Source organism: Pan paniscus, chromosome X (assembly GCF_029289425.2).
Source record: "Pan paniscus chromosome X, NHGRI_mPanPan1-v2.0_pri, whole genome shotgun sequence".
Classification (NCBI taxonomy): domain Eukaryota; kingdom Metazoa; phylum Chordata; class Mammalia; order Primates; family Hominidae; genus Pan; species Pan paniscus.
The window spans coordinates 134,584,432-134,605,810 of NC_073272.2; the positions used below are offsets into that span (position 1 = coordinate 134,584,432).

The window sequence follows — 21,379 nt, forward strand, 5'->3', positions numbered from 1 at the left end:
AAATCACCTTAGAAAGAGGTAAGAAATAGCCTTCTCTGGCAAACTTCACTAAGTCAGACTCAGCCTCCTCTGCAGGGTTCAAACTCTGTTGGCAGAGAAGCTACAGGTAGATTCCAGCACCAGGAAGACAGGTCCCTGCTGAGAGAATACTGCAGAACAAAGAAGGGGCTCTTCTATACCAACCTGCTGAAAACACTGTGAATGATCTTTGTGGTAGGAGGTGCCTCCAGAGGCCCGGAACATATCAGATAAGAAATGGCTGCTGGACCTGAATGCCAGGGGATGAATTCCACTGGGCCACAGAGCAGCTGTGCGCCCCCTCTTTCCTGTTTGTGTCCCTGGCTTGGCTGTTGAATGGACATGATGCTACTGGGACTTCTTTCATAGGATTCTTTGTGAACATTAAATGACGTGTGTGTCCCAAAGCCCTTAGCCCAGTGCTTGGCATATACAAGGGCTGGACACAAAGTAGATTAACAGCAATTCTGAACAAGGATGCCATGCACCCCATTAAACCTTCTGATGTTTTAACTGTCTCCCATGAACAAAATGCACACCTTCACAAGTATCCATGAAGCAATCATTCAATGCCAGATTCCAGCAAAGATATAACCATGTGATTCGCCTTCTTGGCTTCTAATGACCTGCATGTTTCACTCTCAAATCAGGGAAACTGACTCCGACTGAAAATATTGAAAACCATCTGTTCGTGGTCACTGCCATCAAAAACCTCTTATCAGAATCACCTGCTTACATTTCTTTCTGTCACTAACTGCTAGACGGAAATTCTTACTTATTCATATGCTTATCAGAGTATTTATTGTCGGTCTCTTCCCACTTGTATGTCAGCTTCATGACTGCAGAGCTTTTGTTCGTGGTTGCTTTTTCCATCTGCTGGGCCTTCAGCATCTAGAACAGTGCTGGGCACATGGTAGGTTCTCAATAAATACCACAGCAATTAGTTGAATCAGAAAAGGGTAACATCCTGAACCATTCCAGCAACCTGAGAAAGGATCTGGTTTTAAGGCAATTCACACCAAATCTGACTACTTTGCTTTGCTTTGTGCATCTACCTAAACAGTATTGGGCCTCATTCAGAATTATGTTGCAGCTGGCTGTAAATGTAAGAGCTGTAGTTTTGAAGACACTAGATCCCGGCTCAACTAAACTTTTTCCTGGCTTTGCAACCTGTCCCCAGGAGTGTGACCACAGCAGAAACTTAGAACGATTATAGGCCAATAAGTTGGGTTCTCTTGCATGTCAGTGACTCAGCCTCCCTTGTGTACATGAGTTGCACCATGGAGTAAAATGTTACTCCTTCGATTACAAAAGCTACACTGGAAATAAGTGTAAATAAACACTGGACTAGTGTTTAGACAAACATTTCTATAAGAATAGAGTGCCAAGGTTTAGATGACATGTATCAATACATGTATTATTCATTATGATTTAATGGATGGGGACAATTCCCATCCATGGGAATTTTGGGATCCTCATGTGATGGGAGTTTTCCCAATCCATATCTTTGTTTTTGAAAACACAATGAGTGTATGGATTGCTTTTATTTGTTACAGAATGTCAATGTTAGCTCTCTGTTGTCTTAGCTTGGTCTGCTATAACACGATACCACGGAAATTTATATTGCACAGTTCTGGAGGCTGGCAGGTCCAAGAATAAGGTGCTGACTGATTTGGTTCGGGGCAAGGGTCCTCTTTCTGGATCGAAGATTGTCAAATTCCGGCTGTTTCTTCCAAGGGAGGAGTGGAAGCAAATGCTGGCTTCTTTTCCTCTTCTTCTAAGGATACAAATCCCATTATGGGGCTCTAGTCTCATGACCCCATCTAAGCCTAATAGCTTCCCAAATGCCCCTCCTCCATATATGATCACATTGGGGATTACGGCTTCAACAAAGGAATTTTTGGGGAACACAGATGTTCAGTCCTCCTAACCACTGTGAAGTATGTTCTTTATGCTGTCAAAATAGCTTGTACCTTTCCTTTTGTTTCCTTTCCTTTTCTTTTTTATCTTTTTTTTTTTTTTTTCGAGATGGAGTCTCCCTATGTCGCCCAGGCTGCAGTGCAGTGGCACGATCTTGGCTCACTGCAACCTCGGGCTCCTGGGTTCAAAGGATTCTCCTGCCTCAGCCACCTCAAGTAGGTGGGACTACAGGCGCGCGCCACCACGACCCCCTAAATTTTTTGGCATTTTTAGTAGAGACAAGGTTTCACCATGTTGGTCAGGCTGGTCTCAAACTCCTGACCTCAGTTGATCCACCCAACTCGGTCTCCCAAAATGCTGGGATTACAGGTGTGAGCCATGCACCTGGCCACCTTTTGTTTTCTTTCAATGGAACTTCAACAATAAGGTTATGCTTTTCACCCTTTGTATATACAGTAGGCCTTCAACTATGCAGAGGATTTGGGGAATGAAGTTTCTAATTCACCTCATTTAGGGTCGACTGGGGCAATGCTCTTAGAAAGTGAAACCACTGTAGGATGACGTTGCCCCAGCAGGGTGAACTCTTTTCCTCCCCCTTTTGAGACCAACAAGAGTGCTAACTGATCTGAGTCCTCAGTTATGGATGTTTAGACTGATAGTCCTTAACCAATCCCAAGACTTCACTCTTCTGGCCAGGCCAGCAGCTCTGGAAAGAAACTCACGAAGCATTTAACCCAGGCTGTCCTAGGTGACTATTACAATGAAATGGTGACTAAAAACCAGTTCTGTGAGGAGTTCCAAAGGCAACAGAGAACTTTTTTCTCTAGCCCTCCCATCCCTGTAGAGCAGGGCACCCAAGTTTAGGAAGGCAGGCGTGGAGCCTGCCGAAAAATGGTTCCAAGGAGGCCTCCTGCAAGCCAGGGTGCATGAGAAGAGGGAGTTAGAGAAAAGATGGAAGGCTGTCCACAGTAGGAGAGCATATACGGTAGGATTGTGCAAAGAAGTAAATACACAGAGGATAATGGAAGGTAGGGTTCTCCAAAGCTGAGAAGGAAACAATACACATGGAAAGGTGGAAAGAGAGGAAAACATGGAATAAACTCTGTATTCCTGGGCTGGGTACTGGAGGTTTACGTGCAACCTCAAGTTTGCCAATAGAAATAAGAGCTTCAATTCAAAACATCGTATTCTCCAACACCAAGGGAACAGGGATCCTTCTAAATAGGGCTGATTAAGTAGAATTTGAAATTTTGACAAAACAGAGAACTACACACTAAGCATAACAGAGAGGGGTTGTTTACATTCACAGAGTATATCCCTTTGGCAGATGTACAGTTAAAGATTTATGCATCTCACAAGAGGAGTGAAATGACAAACCAGAACCTCTGAAAGCTACAGGTGGTTAGAGGATGAAGCCATGATCACAATAAGAGACTTCAAGGTGCCCCTTTGATTAACAGTATGCATTATCATGACAGCGAGAACACTAGGTTCAATCTATTGGGCCATGATTAGGCTCCGGGTACCTAAGTATAACTTTATGTTTTAGAATCATTGCAGGCATCAGGCCAGAATTGGCAGAAGGGCCATAGTTTGCCAAACCCGGCTAAAGATCATTATCTTATTTCATTTTCTTCATTGCATGTATCACTAAATGAGCTGAGAGGCATCTGATATCAGCACATCTGCAACGCCTTCACGGCGTGGGGCAGTTGGAAGCTCCGTGGCAGAACACTGGAGCCCCAGAAACTCGTGGTGACAGGTCCCTGTATTTTCAATCCAATTCTTTTGTACGTGGGGAAAGCACGTTTCTGACACAGTCTACTATTTCCTAGTCCCTGAGTCCTTCCGTCCTTGTGCCGTGAGGTCATCCATTTAGGGACACAGGTGTGATGGGGGTGAGATGATCAAGGACCATTCATTAGCAATTGTGGGAAAGAGCCTTGGCATAACACATCCCTGAGGCAAAATATTCAAAATGAACTGCCGCTTGGTCTGCCTTATGAAAGCAAAGCGGTTCTGGGCTTTGCTATTTGAAAGAAGATAGAGGAAATGTATCCAATCCTTGCCCCACTGCCCAGCTGAACTGCTGCCTCCCAGGTGATCTTCAGTCCTGTGAGGAAGTTTGTGAAACAGTGGCTGTGACTGAATCATCAGCTGATTGGGCTTATCATAATACATTATAACTCCCAAAGAACATTCTTCCACATCAAACAAACTGCAGAATTAAATGGGGAGGTAGTGAAAGTCATGACCCTTGCATCTCTCAAGTCCAACGTGGACTGCTCTGTAATTCCACAGGGTGTGGGGTTGCTTTTGAATGACGACATTCACAGGGACCTGGTGTTGCCACAGCTCCCACTTACCCCTTTCAATCATAGGAGCTACTGCTGCATGGGTCAGGAAGCCGAGGACGGTGGGGGCGCCGGGGGGGTGTGTGGGGTTGGGGCATTGAAAGAACACAATTCCATTAGGGCCTGGAATTTTGTCCTTTTGGTTAAGGATATAACTCTAGAGCCTCAACAGTGCCTGGCACATCAAAGAGAATCAGTAGGATTTTGAGGAGTGAACCAGTGAGTGAAAATGGGAACTTTACAAGACCTTCACTGTTTCTATCAAGCGGGAAACAAATCCCTGGATAACTGAGAGGTCTCACTGGATCTGTAGTGGAAAGTCAAAACACAACTCTGTTTATTCAAGGACCGGTGGTAATGGTGGAATTATGAATCACAGGACTCAGGGTAAGTTTACAACGACACTCAAGCTATGCCCAAAGGTCTGAATATATCCCTTCCCCTAGGTCACAGCTACCTGGTTAAATATTCTATTAGAAGAAAGCATGAAGTTTCCTGGAGTTTACTTGTGGGATTTTAGTATAACCTTTCCCAGTGGGTAAGCAGCTTGTCCTTCCCTCAAGGGTCTCTGTGTTTGTACGTTTCTTCGTGACTTCACATGAGCTGCACCCCTGCAACAAAGTGGCTCACAGAGGCTCATGTACAGCAGAGTCGACTTTCTATGGTTGTTGGTGTTGTTTAAAAATCAACAGAGAGGGCCGGGCGCGGTGGCTCATGCCTGTAATCCCAGCACTTTGGGAGGCCGAGGCGGGTGGATCATGAGGTCAGGAGATCGAGACCATCCTGGCTAACACGGTGAAACCCCGTCTCTACTAAAAATACAAAAAAAATTAGCCGGGCGTGGTGGCGGGCGCCTGTAGTCCCAGCTACTTGGGAGGCTGAGGCAGGAGAATTGCGTGAACCCAGGAGGCGGAGCTTGCAGTGAGCCGAGATCGCGCCACTGCACTCCACCCTGGGCGACAGAGCAAGACTCTGTCTCAAAAAAAAAAAAAAAAAAAAAAATCAACAGAGAGGTCTTAGTGCATTGCTCAACAATTTTATTCCTAAGGAACCAGTGATGAATGAACCACAGGTAAGTATCATTGCTGGCCCAGTCATTCAGTCATTGAAGTTAATAACATTTTATCTGCTCACTGAGTCTGCCAGGCACTCTTCTAAGTGCTTGGTGATGCTTTAATGACAACAGAAAAAAAAAGAAAGAAAAAAGAAAAAAAAAACAGATTAAAAGACATCCTGCCATTGTGGAGTTTACATTCTAGCATGGGGAAGAAGGAACAAGTAAAACAATAAACACTGCAAGTTATGTGGGTGACAGAAGATGAAAGAGGCTATGGAACAATACAGGTTGTACAGGCAGCATAACGGGGCTCAAAACTGAAGTCAAATTGTAACTTTAAATCATGCCTTTAACATGCTGTCCCTGATGCCTTTTCAGTTAAATGCTTTGGCTCCGACGTTCCCTTTTGGGCCGTCCCAGGCCTCCGTCATCCTGGAATCCGCTGCTGCTAATGGGAAATATGGAATTCAAATTTAATGGCAGTGTTCATTTTAATTAAGAACTCCTTTCCTCCAGTGACTAGCAAGCTAATTTAGCATGCTTTTTAATTAATAAGTTATTTCCCTAAGCTGGGTTCCTGGTCCAGTTGGACTGGCCAGTGTCTCAATTAGATTTGCCAGAAAAGTCATATATAAAATACTATTTAGGCTTACTAAGCTAACCTTTTCAGTTAAACCAGCCCCTTTACTGCTCATAAAAGGAAAGATAAACAGAATAAAAATGCTTTGTCATTACGATGTATGCACTGGGGTGATAGAAATCGCTCTCCAAATAAAGCAGAACTGAATGCTCTCCACCATGACCACATTGACGATATCATCTACTTGAGGTACGTATCCATCAGGAAGTTTCACAGAATCCAAGGTGAAAAAAATAGTATAATCTATCACCCCATTTCTTCCATGTACGCTAGTAATGCAGACCTGTGAGTATAAATAATGGAAATGATTATGGAAAAGCCCAATAATCACTGTAACCAGCTTTGCACCTCCTCACCCTGGGTCCTGCGTGAGTGCAGGTCACTTCAATGCAAATCATTGATTTCCAACCTGGTTGGCCCATTGCTAACACCAGGGGTGCTTTGTAAGAATACCCATGTCCACGCTCCACCTCAGACCAATTAAATCAGACTCTCTGGGAATGAGGCCTGGGTCTCTGATGAGAAATCCTGCTCTAAATATTACCAAAATATGTCCATTACCCTCTGTTGCCTTGAATTGCCTGTGCATATTCAGGCTTTAATAACCAAATCATTCTTAGCATCTATTGGTCAGCTCAAGTCCCACAACACACTCCGTTCATTCTTTCCCTATAGTTTTCTGGCACAAAGATTGTTTTTCTTCCTCCTGTCCTCGGAAGATTCTAATAACATTTGGGTATCGAGTAAAATGCACAATTTAGAACTTAATCATGTGCTTGTTCTATATAATTTTCTAATTATTTCCTTTGGAAAATTCTTCCTTTTCAATAAGAAAAGTGGCTCCTTTGTTGGCAAAGAATATATTTCTTCATATTTTCTGGAATTCCCATTACACCCAACAGAATCCTGGGCACGAAAGTTACCACCAAAGGAAGGGTTCGCAGAAACTTATGGTGGGAGCAACAGGAAAGAAATTACCGCTTCCGCATGAATGCAATGGGTAGGCTTCACAGAGTTTGCCTTGAAGTTTGAGAAGCCTGGTTCAGTGGAATATTCAACTTTTAACCAGTTACCTTTATAAGGCACAAAATCTAAAACAGTCATGGAGAAATGTGAGTGTCATGATCTCTTAACTAGGTCAGGTTTAATTTCACATGTTATTTGATAGTGTACTACTTTAAAGTCAGTTCTGCTGAATCTAAAGTCCATTTTGTGCATATTTAAACAGACACTACAAATCTCTAAGTCCAAAAAGAAGTTTATAATCCTTAGGCATTGATTCTCCTCTACTGATTTAACAAATTTAAATGGAGGAAAGTGTGAACCGTGCATCACAGCCAATCTGATGGAGCAGCACATGTTTTACTAAACAACTGTTTGTGTTCCAACTCCTTAGTGAGAGGCAGTCAAACGTGTAGGTAAGAGCACAAGTTTGAACCTGGCCATGTGCGTTCGAATCTTGACACTGCCACTCACTCAGTTTGCAACCTTAGCCAAGGTGCTTAACTTCTCTGTGCCTCGTTTTCTTCATCTATAAAATGAGAAGCACGATAAGTCGCCTTCATGATACACAGCTGCTGTGAGAATTAGTTGATATGTGCGATACGCACAGAATCATCGCTGGCGCATAGCAACCACAAAATATCTGTTGATTGGTAGTAGTGGTAGCAGTACCACTAGGAAATGTTGTTACTTTCAGAATGAATCAATTTCCCCTGGTGTTGTGTTCCGCTGATGAACTCTTAAGTATGTGCCTTACAGGTTACAGTTAAGACCACTGAGTTTCAAACAGAAGTTTACAGTAAGTTAAAAGTGAGTCACAGGATAACAAAGGTACATGAAAGAATGTGGAGCAAATGGAAATCCCAACTGCAACTGAGACACTAAGTTGCCACAATGACTCCAGAAAACTAGCAATATCAACAAAGTGAAACATTTATTCACCTTAGGACCCAGCATTGTAGAATGATACAAGACACAGGGTTAGAACTCTTCTCTCTTTCTCTCTCTGTCTCTGTCTCTGTCTCTGTTAATTTACATACATTTCTTTTGTGTGGGTTTACTGTATATCTATGGGCCAATAACTCCAAAATGTATATGCCTCCAGCTCTAACCAACCTCAGGGTCAATTATCCATATGCTTACACCAATCTAACGTGTGTAAAGCTGAGTTGTTGGTATTCCCCGTATTCACCAACTTTTGTTTGCCTCAGTCGTCTATATCACAACTGGCAACTCCACCCTCACCACTGCTCAAACCAAAAACTTTGGAGGTACCTTGGACTCATCTTTCCTCCACATCAAAGATCTAATCCATTACCTCCTGGGTTCTTCTCTAACTTCAAAATATATCCAGAGTCAACTCAATCCTCAGGTTCTCCACTTCTCCATTTTTATTCACATCTCCATCATCTCTCACCAGGAATATTACAACGTTTTCCTGACTCCACCCTTCCCCTCATAGTCCCTTCTCGACAAAGCAGAGTCAACATCTTTAAACAAAATTCAGGTCAGAGTCCTGCTTTTGCACCCAAGAAAACAAACTAGTAAGCTGCCTGGGGAAGCGGAGCTAATCTCCCCTTTTTTACCCAAGCTATATGGCAGCTGCAATAGACAAAAATAACACAAAAAAGTGTATCTTTGGGTATAAGCTAAATATTAGATCACATCTGCTGATTACAAAGAGAATTCAACAACACACACACACACACACACACACACACACACACAGAGCCAAAAGGCGCTATCTCCAATCTCACATGTGAAGCATTTGAAGTGTATTTTAAAATTAGGTACAGATCTTTTAAAATTAGGTACAGATCTCTAATAACCAACTATAGACAAGAAACTTCTCTAGTAACCAACTACAGAAATGATCCCTGCAAGTATAGTCTTTGAAGGGTATTAAAAATAGTGTCTCTATGTACTTGTAGGATTGTTTGCTTGATTAGAAATTAATTTCTTATGTGAATGAAAAATATATCCAGGCATTACTGAGGGCATTGAACAAATGAACACACAATAGACGACAGCAGACATTTTATAATACTGCCTATTTGCCCCTATATTGTACATATTTTCAACTGGAAAGGTCTACCTCTAACATTGAAGAGCCATTGACTGAAGCCAAGTACACTGTAAGAGTTGTTCTAGGATTAAAATCCTCTCAAAAAATAAAGAATTACATCATATATCTCAAAATGTAAATCGTACCTTCAGAAACAATGTCTATGAAGAAATAAATGCAGTTACTAATATAAATAATGTCTTCACATATAGAAGTAACACATCCAATTAAAACTCTGGTTCCTGAGTCTGCGGGTCCAGCACCATAAAGATGGCGAGGCACAACATCCACCTGTAAGACTTAGGAAAGAGTTACTTCAAAAACAATACAAATTTAAACACGAGAACTTACATGATTAAAACACTTGTATTTGAAAATATTTTCAACAGCCATCCTAAACACTGGAGAATGTAGTTCACTTGATAAATGGACCATTGACTTGAGATGACAGTAAAAGTCATGTGCGTGCTTCAAGAATTGTGAAATGTATCCCAAAACATTAATTGCATACCCAAGTTTAATGTCCTTGTACCATTAGATTCCAAGATTTAAAAAAACCTTCCTTCGCCTGCAGAAATTCACAGTGAAATGATAGTAAAGTGGAAAGATATGTAGTCATAAGCAGATTGTGATGAAAGATAAAAAACTAGTTCAAAGATGGTTTCTGTGAATCATCTAGACGGAGAACATTTCAGACACGGAGAAAATAGGAGCATTGCTTGGGGGAAGTCAGACTAGTGCTGGGTTGTGAAAGAAGATAGAGGTGTAACATTGTAAACAGGGGTAGAGGAGCAGGGAGGCAGAGAGAAAAAACAACAGAAGTTAGGAGCCTAGGGAGCAAAACCCTAACATCCGAGATCCAGGCCTAGGAGAGAGAAGCACGAGATAAAGTTGGAACAATAACCTCAACTGGGGGAGTTTCAATAACCAAGTCAAATTAGGGCTTTACTTTATCTACAATAGAGAGGCATACAAACCTTTTTCCTTATTGGAAGTGTAATAGTCCTTCTTTTATAATCCTTAAAACTTACAAAAATAATGCAAGTTCATTGTACTAAAAGTAAGGAAAAAAACAGATAAGCAGACAGCAAAAGGCGGTTACCCCATAATCCATATTCCATTACTAAGAGATCACCAGGGACTACATTTTGGCAGTAATGCTGATTCTTATGTTTTTGTCTGTGCCATATATGTATGCCTGTTCTAAGAGTAAATTAGCATTGTATTTAGTATTAAAATATCACGTTAAATGAGCACAAAAGTTTTTAAATAACAAGAGAGGACGGAAAGAGTCATAGGGAATCCCAATTAATGGATGTGCCGTAATTTACTAACCCAATTTCACATAATTGGACATTTCACTTGTGTCATAGCATTTGGACTACTTGCCTGACTTAACTATAGGATAAACTCCTAGGGTTGGAATTTGCTGATCAGAGACTTCTAATGGAAACTTGAGCCACTGAGTTATAAAGCATTTTTCATGGTTTTAAAAATAGCCTACTTTGCTGCTATTCCCATTTCTCAACTGGTGTCTTTCCAACTGTCAATACCAATCTGATGTTTATTTTCCCCTCACTTACTGTCATGAAGGAATGAAGCATTAGCCTCCCATCCACATATCTATCACCACTTCCGTCAGTATCCCAGTGGATGATCCACAGCACCCTCAGACCTCTCTGTTCCTTGACTCCACGCCAACTCAGACATATGCAGACTAAAGCTTTGCCCATGTTTCATGGCTCCCAACTCTGTTTCTTATGCCTTGCAAATACCACCAACACAATAGCAGGTACAGACATATTCAAATGTTTGCAATAATGTGTTGTACGACAGAAGTGGCATTTCAACAAAATGGGGGCAAAGTGGATTATCCAATTAATGTTCAGGGCAACTAAATAGCCAGTAGTGAAACAAGACACCCATCCTTCTCTCAGTCCTAAACATGGAAAGCAAACCCAGGCTGACTGTATCTTTAGATGTAAATAAATGAATGACTTTCAGAAGAAAAGCTAAGTGAATACTAGTGTAAATTGTGTGTTAGAATTAGCCTAAGGAAACTTCCTGAACCCAGAAGTCACATGGACAAGATGGACATATTTATAGTATGTAAAAATTAAACAGATGGAGGAGGAGGGGAGCAAGATGGAGAAATGGGACTCTCCAGTGATTGTCCTCCTGTAGAAACATCAATGTGAAAAACTATCCTTGTATGAAAATACCATCACTTGAGAGAAGGAAACCAGGTGAGAGACCACGGTACCCAGTTATAGCATGAAAATAAGAAAAGATGCATTGAAGAGGGTAGTAAAGACAGTTTTACATTACCCATACCACCCCTTCCCCAACCTTCAACAGCACAGCATGGAGAGAGATACCATCCACCCGGAGGAGAGAGAGAGTAGCAAGCATAGGACATTGCCTGGGAACCTAATATCAGGCCTGTCACACATATACGCCATCACTTGACAGACGCCCATGGCCCCTGACTCCAAAATGGTACTTGTGGACAGAGTCTCTAGACTCATCCTGGCACCCGACAGGAAGCCGCAGCCATAGCAAAACAAACCCAATATCTGGCCCAAATCTCTGCTGAGTTATTCCAGTGGACTTATGCTCAGAATAATCTACAGCAACAGTGAGTCCTCAGTGAATGAGTGGAGCCTTGGATTCCAGTCTCGCAAGGCACCAGCCTCAATAGCTAAGGGATTGCATGCCATTGCGGCATCTGTTGCTGTGTCCCTGTGATTAGGAAGCTCCCTAGTGCTTCAATAGCTGTAGCGTTCACAAGCATAAGGACTAAAAGAGACCTATATAGAGTTTCTGGACAGGCTTAGTGCCAAAGGATGTCCCCCAAAAGCTAGACTGTAAAGACTAACATGAACACCTACTTCATCAATACCCAGATATAAACACATGATCACAAAGATGAAGAACAATAAGGAAAACATGACATCACCAAACTGACAAAACAAGGTGCCAGTAATTGACCCTAGAGAGATAGGAATGTATGAGTTGTTTAATAAATAATTCAAAATATCTATTTTCAGCATGCTCTGTGAACCTTGAAAACAATTACAGAGAAATGATTCAGAATTTAACAGAGGAATTTGAGAGAAAGATTGAAGGAATTTAAAAATCCAAACAAATCCTGAAATCAAAAAACACAATGAAGGAAATACACAATAGAGAACATTCAGAGGACAATTGATCGAGCAAAAGAAAGAATCTGTAAACTTGGAGACAGCTTCATTGAAAATATACAGTCAGAGGAGACAAAAGAAAAAGGAAGGACACGAAATGAAAATAAAAACTTACTGAATTTCTGGGACAATTATCAGCAGAGCAATAGTGTGAATCTCTCACATTCAAGAGGGAGGAGGAGAGATTGAAAAAGTGGTAGAAAGATTATTTAAAAAATAATAATGGAGAGCCAACTAAACCCACAGAAAGTTACAAACATCTGGGTACTGGACGACCAAAGTTCTGCATTCAGATGCAATCCAAATAAGATTACCCCATGACATATTAACATCAAACTGTCAAAGTTGAAAGAGAATGAGAGGATCCTGAAAGCAGCAAGAGGAAAGAAGCGAATCGTATACAAGGCACTTCTAATATGCCTACCAGAAGACTTCTCAGCAGAAGCGGAATAGGCCAGGAGAGAGTAGTATAGTATATGTAAGGAACTCAAGGAAAAAAAATCTCTAACCAAGAATAATGTACCCAGAAGTGAAGGGGAGATAAAGACTTTTACAGAGAAATCACAGCTGAGAAACTTCCTCACCACCACAACTGTCTTACAAGAAATGCTAGGGAGAGTTCTTCCAACTGACATAAGGGACGCTAATGAGTAACGCAAAAACATCTGAAGGTATAAAACTCACCAGTAAACGTAACTACACAAATTCAGAATACTCTAATAAGGTAATGGTGGTTTCCAGATCACTTATATCTTTCATGTAACAGATAGAGAACTGAACTAGTAAAAATAAAATAATTGCAATAATTTGTTGAAGGATATAAAATGTAATAAGTTGTAAAGTGTAAAATAGAGAACTCAAAATCTGGGGGTGGAGTTAAATGGTACAGTGTTTGTATTTTGTGATCAAAGTTATGTTATCAGTAAAATAAACTGCCGTGATTATGTTTTTGTAAGCCTCATGCTTACCACAAAGAAAAAATCCTGTAATAGACACATTAAAATAAATAAAGAAAACAAAACATACTAATAGAGAAAAATCTCTTATCCATCAAGGAAAACAGTAAAAGAGAAGAAAGGAAGAAATTACCTACCAAATAGATAGAAAAATGTTATCTAAATGACAACAGTAAATCCTTACCTATCAATAATTAACTTGATAGAAATGGATGACATTCTTCAACTAAAATACACAGAGTAGCTGAATGGATTTAAACAACAACAGCAACCAAACCTATGAGAGACCCACTTCTCCTTTAAGGACATTCGTAAACTGAAAGTGAAGACATGAAAAAAGATATTCTTCCATGTAAAGGGAAACCAAAAGAGAACAGGAGCAGCTAAACTGACTTCAAATAAAATAGGGTTTAAATCAAACTGTAAAAAGAGACCAAGAAGGTCATTATATAATGGTGAAGGGGTCAATTCATGAAGAGGATATAATGATTTCCAAAAATATGCACCCAACATAGCAGCACCTAAATATATGAAGCCAATATCAAGGTCTAAATGGTGAGATAGAGTGCAATGCAATAATATTAGGCGACTTCAACACCCAACTTGCAGCAATGAACAGATTGTCCTGAAAGAACATTGACCCCCAAAAAAGTCAGGTTTATCTGCACTCCAGACCAAATGGACCTAACAGTCATTACAGAACATTCCGTCCAAATACTGCAAAACACGTATTCTTTCCAACTGCATGTGGAACATACTGGAGGATAGATTATGTGGAAGGTCATTGTAGGGTCCAGCTCCACAGGGTCGGTGGGTCTCTCCCCGTGTGTGGAGACGAGAGAGTGTAGAAATAAAGACACAAGACAAAGAGATAAAAGAAAAGGCAGCTGGGCCCGGGAGACCACTACCACCAAGTTGCAGAGACCGGTAGTGGCCCCAAATGCCAGGCTGCACTGATATTTATTGGATACAAGACAAAGGGGCAAGATAAGGAGAGTGAGCCATCTCCAATCATAGGTAAGGCCACGTGGGTCACGTGTCCACTGGACAGGGGGCCCTTCCCTGCCTGGCAGCCGAGGCAGAGAGAGAGAGAGGAGACAAAGAAAGAAACAACTTACACCATTATTTCTGCTTATTAGAGACTTTTAGTACTTTCACTAATTTTGCTACTGCTATCTAGAAGGCAGAGCCAGGTGTACAGGATGGAACATGAAGGCGGACTAGGAGTGTGACCACTGAAGCACAGCATCGCAGGGAGACGGTTAGGCCTCCGGATAACTGCAGTCGAGCCCGACTAATGTCAGGCCCTCCACAAGAGGTGGAGGAGTAGAGTCTTCTCTAAACTCCCCGGGGGAAAGGGAGACTCCCTTTCCCGGTCCTCTAAGTAGCCGGTGTTTTTCCTTGACACTGAGGCTACCACTAGACCACGGTCCGCCTGGCAACGGGCGTCTTCCCAGACGCTGGCGTTACCGCTAGACCAAGGAGCCCTCTGGTGGCCCTGTCTGGGCATAACAGAAGGCTCACACTCTTGTCTTCTGGTCACTTCTCACTGTGTCCTCTCAGCTCCTATCTGTGTATGGCCTGGTTTTTCCTAGGTTATGGTTATAGAGCGAGGATTATTATAATATTGGAATAAAGAGTAATTGCTACAAACTAATGATTAATGATATTCATATATAATCATATCTAAGATCTATATCTGGCATAACTATTCTTGTTTTATATTTTATTATACTGGAACAGCTCGTGCTCGGTCTCTTGCCTCGGCACCTGGGTGGCTTGCTGCCCACAGGTCATAAAAAAGGTCTTAGGAAATTAAAGGAGTTTGAAACAATATCAAATCACTTCTCTAATCACAATAGTAAAATACTAGAAGTGAATAAAATTAGGAACTTTGGAAACTTTAGAAGTGGATGGAAATTAAACAACATGCTCTTACATAACTAATGGGTCAATGAGGAAATTAAAAGCGAAGTGTTAACATTTCTTGAGATGAAGGAAACTGAAGGTACAACGTACAAAAACCCATGAAATACAGCAAAAGCAATTCTAAAAGTGAAGTTTACATCAATAAAGCCTACCTCAAAAGAAAAGATACATCTTAAATAAACAACCTCACACTCCACCTTGAATAACTAGAAAAAAAAAGAAAAAAATGCAATCCAAAGTAGGAGGACAGAAATCATAAACGTAAGAGCAGAAATCAATCAAATAGACATGAGAAGAACAATACAAATATCAATGAAACAATCAGTTGTTTTCTTGAAGAGGTAAACCAAATCAACAAAATTTTAGCTAGACTAAAGGAAAAAAGGGAGAATATTCAAGTAAATAAAATCAAAGATGAAAAAGGAGATAGTACAACTGACATCACCAAAATAAAACGGATCATAAGGACTATTGTAACAATCATCTGCCTACAAATAGGACAAGCTAGAAGAAATGGATACATTCCTGGACGCATACAGCCTACCGAGATGTAATAGTGAAGAAATGGAAAATCTGTTCAGACAATTAACAAGTAAGGAAGGTGATTCAGTAATAAAAAAAATCCCCCATCAATGAAAAGTCTAAGACAGAATGGCTTCCCTTCCTAATACTACCAAAATTTCTATATAAAGAAGAAGAATTAATAGCTATACTTTTAAAACTCTTTCAAAAAAACAGACAAGAAAGGAACACATCCAAATGCATACTATCACATCATATTACCCTGCTAGAAAACCCAGACAAAGGAACCCAAAGAAGAGAAAACTGAAAAAAAAGACGTGCCAAAATTCCTGATGAACACAGTTGCGAAAATCTTTAAGAAAGTATTAGTAAACCAAATTCAACAGCACATTAAAAACATCATTCACCATGATCTAGAGGGATTCATCCCTGGGATGTAAGGAAGTTTCAACATACACAAATCAATAAATGTGACATATCGCATGAACAGAATGAAGCACAAAAGCCATAGGATCATTCCAATTTAAGCAGTAAAAGCATTTAACCAAATTCCACATCCCTACTTGATAAAAGCTCCACAAATTAGGTATAGGATGAGTGCACCTCAACACAATAAAGGTTGTATATGATAAACCCACAGGTAATGTCATACTGAATGGGGAAATGTTGCAGGCTTTTCCTGTAAGACCTAGAACAAGACAGAAAGCCCACTTTTGCCCATTCTATCGCACATAGTCCTGGAAGTGCTGGCCAGAGAAATTAGACAAGAAGAAACAAAAGGCATCTAAATTCAAAAGGAAGAATTTGGATTGGCCCTGTTTGCAGACTGGAAGTTCTTACATATAAATAACCCTGAAGACACCACCAAACAGCTACTAGGTCTAATAAACAAATTCAGGAAAGTGGCATGACACACAACCAACATGAAAGAATCAGTAGCGTTTCTATACACCAATAATGAACTATCCGAGAAAGATATCAAGAAACAATCCCATTTACAGAAAATTCAAAAAATAGAATAGGAATAAATTTAACCAAGAAGGTGAAGGATTGCAACACTGAAAACAATAAACCACTGACAAAGGAAATTGAATGAGGCAGGAATGAATGGAAATATATCATGTGTTCATGGACAGAAAGAATAAATATTGTTAAAGTGTCCATAACCTAAAGCAATCTACAGATCCAATACAACTGCTAAAAAAATACCAATGACATTCTTCTTGGAAATAGATGAAACACTACTAAAATTTGTATGGAACCATGAAAGATTCCAGATACCTGAAGCAGTCTGGAATACAAAGAACAAAGCTGGAGGCACCATACTACTTGATGTCAAAACATATGACAAAGCTACAGTAAGCATAACAGCTTGGTACCAGTATAAAAGCAGATACTTCAACCAATGGAGCAGAATACACAGACCGGAATGAAATCCGTGCTTTTACAGTCAACTGATTTTCGACAAAAGGCCCAGGAACACACAATCTTGAGAAAGTACAGCCTCTTCAATAAATGATGTTGAAAATAACTGGATATTCATCTGAGAAAAATGAATTTCCACCCTTATCTCTCAGCATGTATGTAAATCAACTCAAAATGATTTAAAGCTTTAAAAGGAAGACCCAAAGCTATGAAACTACTAGAAGGATACATAGGGAGAAAAGCTCCATGACATTGTTCTGGGCAACAATTTTAAAAATAGGACCTCCAAAGTAAAGACAACAAAAGGAAAAACACACAAATGGGATTACATTGAACTAAAAAGGTTCTGCACCACAAAGGAAATGATCAAAGAGTGGAGAGACAATCTACAGGATAGGAAAAACATTGACAATCTATACATCTAGTAAGGGGTCAGTTTATAAAATGTATGAGTAACTCCAACTCAATAGCAAGAAAAAAAAATCCTATTAAAAATGAGCAAAAGACCTGAATAGACATTTCTCAAAATGAGACATACAAATGGACAATGAGCATAAAAAAATCCTCACCTTCTCTAATCATCAGGGCAATGCAAATCAAAACCACAGAGATACTGCCTAACACATGTAAGAGTGGCTAACATTAAAAAGACAAGAGATAACAAGTGTTGGCAAGGATGTGGAGAAATTGGAACCTTTATGCATGGTTGGTGGGATGTAAATTGTTACAGCCATTATGGAACACAGTATGGAGGGTCGCCAAAATTTTAACAATGGAACTATCACATGAATCCATGAATCCCTCTACTGAGCATGTATCCAAAGAGAGTGTCATCAGTGTGTCAAAGAGATGTCAGCACTTCCATGTTTATTGCAACCCTATTCACAACAGCCAAGAAACAAAAGCAATCTAAGTGTCCATCTATGGATGAGTGGATAAAGGAAATGTGGTGTAAATACACAATGGAATACTATTCAGCCATAAAACAGAACAAAATCTTGCCATTTGGGATAACATGGATGAACCTGAAGAACGATATGTAAGTGAAATAAGCCAGTCACATAAACACAAATAACTGCATGGTCTCATTCACATGCAGAATATAAAAATTTGACCTCATAGCAGTGTAGAGTAGAATGGTGGCTGCCAGATGCTTGGGTTGTTAGGGTGGATGGAGGAATGAGGAGATGTTGGTGAAAGGACATATCATTACAGTTATATAGAAGGAACCTTTTTTAACTGTCCAGAATGGGCAAATATATACAAACAGAAAATGGATAAGTGATTTCCTGGGGCTGGATGTTGTAGGGGGAGGGGACAGTGGGGGATCGGGGAGAAAGGGGAAGACTATGAATGGTTATGGAGCTTCCTTTTACAGTGATGAAAATGTTCTAAAGTTGTTTGTGGTGATGGTTGCCTAACCCTGTGAACAATCTAAAAACCACTGGATTGTACCCTGTAGATGGGAGAATTGCATGGTGAATCACGTGACTTATATCTCCATAAGGCTGTAAAGGAATGAAAGACATAAAGCAAAGAAAAAAGATGGTATCAGAGGAAATACTACAAGGACGTCACATACAAACTTTCCTATTACAAATCTAATTTTCCTACCATAGAGATAGCGGTAAATTTTCCTAATGTATAAGTAGGTCTAAGAAAGGAAACTTGCTGTAATGTCATTAAGATCCTTAATAATTCCAAGTGAACGATGAGACTGCTTTCCCCTTCTCATATTTGCAAAGATTTCAGATCGAGAATATTGTCGTCCTTGCCTATAGGGGCAGAGAGGCAGTCTCACCTCCTATTGCCAAGAGAATCAATTAGTACAGTAGAGCTAAAGAATAATTTCATAGTAGCCACTGAATGGGTAAACATCTGGACTCAGGTGATGTTCTCAGGTCTCCGTAAATCTGCCAAATGTTATTGAATTGTACCCTTAAGAGAGTTCTGTGGTTTGTGAACTATACCTCCATGAAGCTCTTTTTAATATGTTTACAAGGCACATGGTTTCACATAGCAATTCTACTGCTATGAATGCACACAATAGAAAACGTTTTTTACCTGATAAAGGAAGTTGCAGGATTGTCTAGAGTCCAATAATTAATATTGTTACCCATACTGTTTAAAGATTAGAAGAATAGATGAGTAATTTTTATGTTTTAAAGCAGAAATCACTACAAATATTAGAACACAAGAACCTACAGCTTCAGAGGAGGGGGGCTTCAAATTGCAGTCTACATCCACTCTACGGATCACAGTAGAGATGTTGGATTAATACAAGAAAAGAAAGATGCAGAAAGAAAGCCCACTGGGATAAGACACAACTCCCAAACTCATGCACATTTCACCTTGATTGCCCTCAATCCATAAAGTATTTTATCTTCTTCCACAACCACATTAACTTTTTGTCCAACTTTTAGAGGCACGTTGCCAGTCACAACATCACTACTGAAGTAGATCGACTCATCAATCATGCCATAATCACCACAGAAATGTGCTTTTCCCATGTGGGAGAGAATTGGCTTGAATATACAGGGACCTGTCCCCACAAGTTTCTGGGGCTCCAGTGTTCTGCCATGGAGCTTCCAACTGGCCCCACGCCGTGAAGGCGTTGCAGATGTGCTGATATCAGATGCTTCTCAGCTCATTTAGGGATACATGCAATGAAGAAAATGAAATAAGATAATGATCTTTAGCTGGATCTGGCAAACTATGACCCTTCTGCCAATTCTGGCCTGATGCCTGCAATGATTCTCAAAACATAAAGTTCTATTTAGGTAACTGGAGCCTAATCAGGGACCAATAGATTGTACCTAGTGTTCGTCTCATCATGATTATGCATACTGTTAATCAAAAAGGCACCTTGAAGTCTCTCATCATGATTGTGGTTTCATCCTTTAACCACCTGTAGCTTTTAGAGGTTCTGGTTCGTCATTTCACTCCTCTTGTGAGATGCATAAAAGTTTAATTATACATCTACCAAGGGGATATGTTCTATGAATGTAAACAACTCCTCTTTGTTATGCTTAGTGTGTAGTTCTCTGTTTTGTCAAAATTTCATATTCTACTTAATCAGCCCTATTTACAAGGATCCCTGTTCTCTTGGTGTTGGAGAATACAGTGTTTCAAATTGAAGCTCTTATATCTATTGGCAAACCTGAGGTTGCACGTACACCTCCATTACCAGCCCAGGAATATGGAGTTTATTCTATATTTTCCTCTTTCCACCTTTCCACATGTGTTCTTTCCTTCTCAGCTTTGGAGAAACCGACCTTCCATTATCCTCTGTGTATTTACTTCTTTGCACAATCCTGCCGTATATGCTCTCCTACTGTGGACAACCTTCCATCTGTTCTCTAACTCCCTCTTCTCATGGACCCTGGCTTGCAGGAGTCCTTCTTGGAACCATTTTTGGCAGGCTCCATGCCTACCTTCCTAAACTTGGGTGCCCTGCTCTACAGGGAAGGGAGGGCTAGAAAAAAGGCTCTCTGTTGCCTGTGGAACTCCTCACAAAACTGATTTTAGTCACCACTTCATTGTAATAGTCACCCAGGACAACCTGGGTTAAGTGCTTCATGAGATTCTTTCTAGAGCTGCTGGCCTGGCCAGAAGAGTGAAGTCTTGGGCTTGGTTAAGGCCTATCGGTCTAAACATCCACAACTGAGGACTCAGATGAGTTAGCACTTGTGTTCATCTCATAAGAAGTGGAAGGGAGTGCACCCTGCTGGGGCAACCTCATCCTACAGCAATTTCACTTCCTCAGAGCTTTGCCCCAGTTAACCCTAAATATGTGGATTAGAAACTTCATTCACTAATCCTCTGTATAGTTGAAGGGCTACTGTATATACAAAGGGTGAAAAGCATATTATTTTTGAAGTTCCATTGAAAGGAAACAAAAAGTGGCTGAGCACGTTGGCTCACGCCTGTAATCTCAGCACTTTCGGAGGCTGAGGCGGGCAGATTACCTGAGGTCAAGTGTTTGAGACCAGCGTGGCCAAAGTGGTGAAACTTCGTCTAAAAAATACACACAAAAAAATTAGCTTGGCATGGTTGCATGCACCTTAGTCCCAGCTACTCGGGAAGGCTGAGGCAGAAGAATTTCTTGAACCCAGGATGCGGAGGTCGCAGTGAGCCAAGAACATGCCACTGCACTCCGGCCTGGGCAACAAAGGGAGACTCCATTTCAAAAAAAAAAAAGAAAGAAAGAAAGAAAGAAAGAAAGAAAGAAAGAAAGAAAGAAAGAAAGAAAGAAAGAAAGAAAGAAAGAAAGAAAGAAAAGGAAACA

At 40.5% G+C, this 21,379-nt stretch overlaps 2 protein-coding genes and 1 pseudogene across 2 annotated transcripts in view; all 3 read right to left on the minus strand.

Annotated features, from left to right (window-relative positions):
• ZNF75D (zinc finger protein 75D) overlaps nt 1-21,379 on the minus strand; it is a 222,969-nt gene that overhangs the window by 32,632 nt on the left and 168,958 nt on the right. The gene's annotated exons all lie outside the window — the stretch shown is intronic.
• Nucleotides 4,476-19,601, minus strand: LOC100975231 (cancer/testis antigen 55-like). The gene is made up of 5 exons (XM_003804470.5): nt 19,443-19,601; nt 9,203-9,347; nt 6,968-7,080; nt 6,085-6,272; nt 4,476-5,797 (listed from the first exon to the last, which is right to left on the minus strand). Exons 1-5 carry the CDS (start codon nt 19,599-19,601, stop codon nt 5,728-5,730), a joined length of 675 nt encoding a protein of 224 aa, XP_003804518.2. The 3' UTR covers nt 4,476-5,727.
• On the minus strand, nt 8,789-8,884 carry LOC112438812 (small nucleolar RNA U3; annotated as a pseudogene).

Bases quoted from the DNA above. Each gene is read 5' to 3' on its own strand.
- LOC100975231 (XM_003804470.5), bottom strand. From the start codon at position 19,601: ATGGGAAAAGCACATTTCTGTGGTGATTATGGCATGATTGATGAGTCG. The intron at 7,081-9,202 runs GTACGATTTACA...TGACTGTTTTAG, and splicing joins CATAGACATTGTTTCTGAAG to ATTTTGTGCCTTATAAAGGT. The intron at 5,798-6,084 runs GTAATGACAAAG...ATTTCCCATTAG, and splicing joins ATCACCCCAGTGCATACATC to CAGCAGCGGATTCCAGGATG.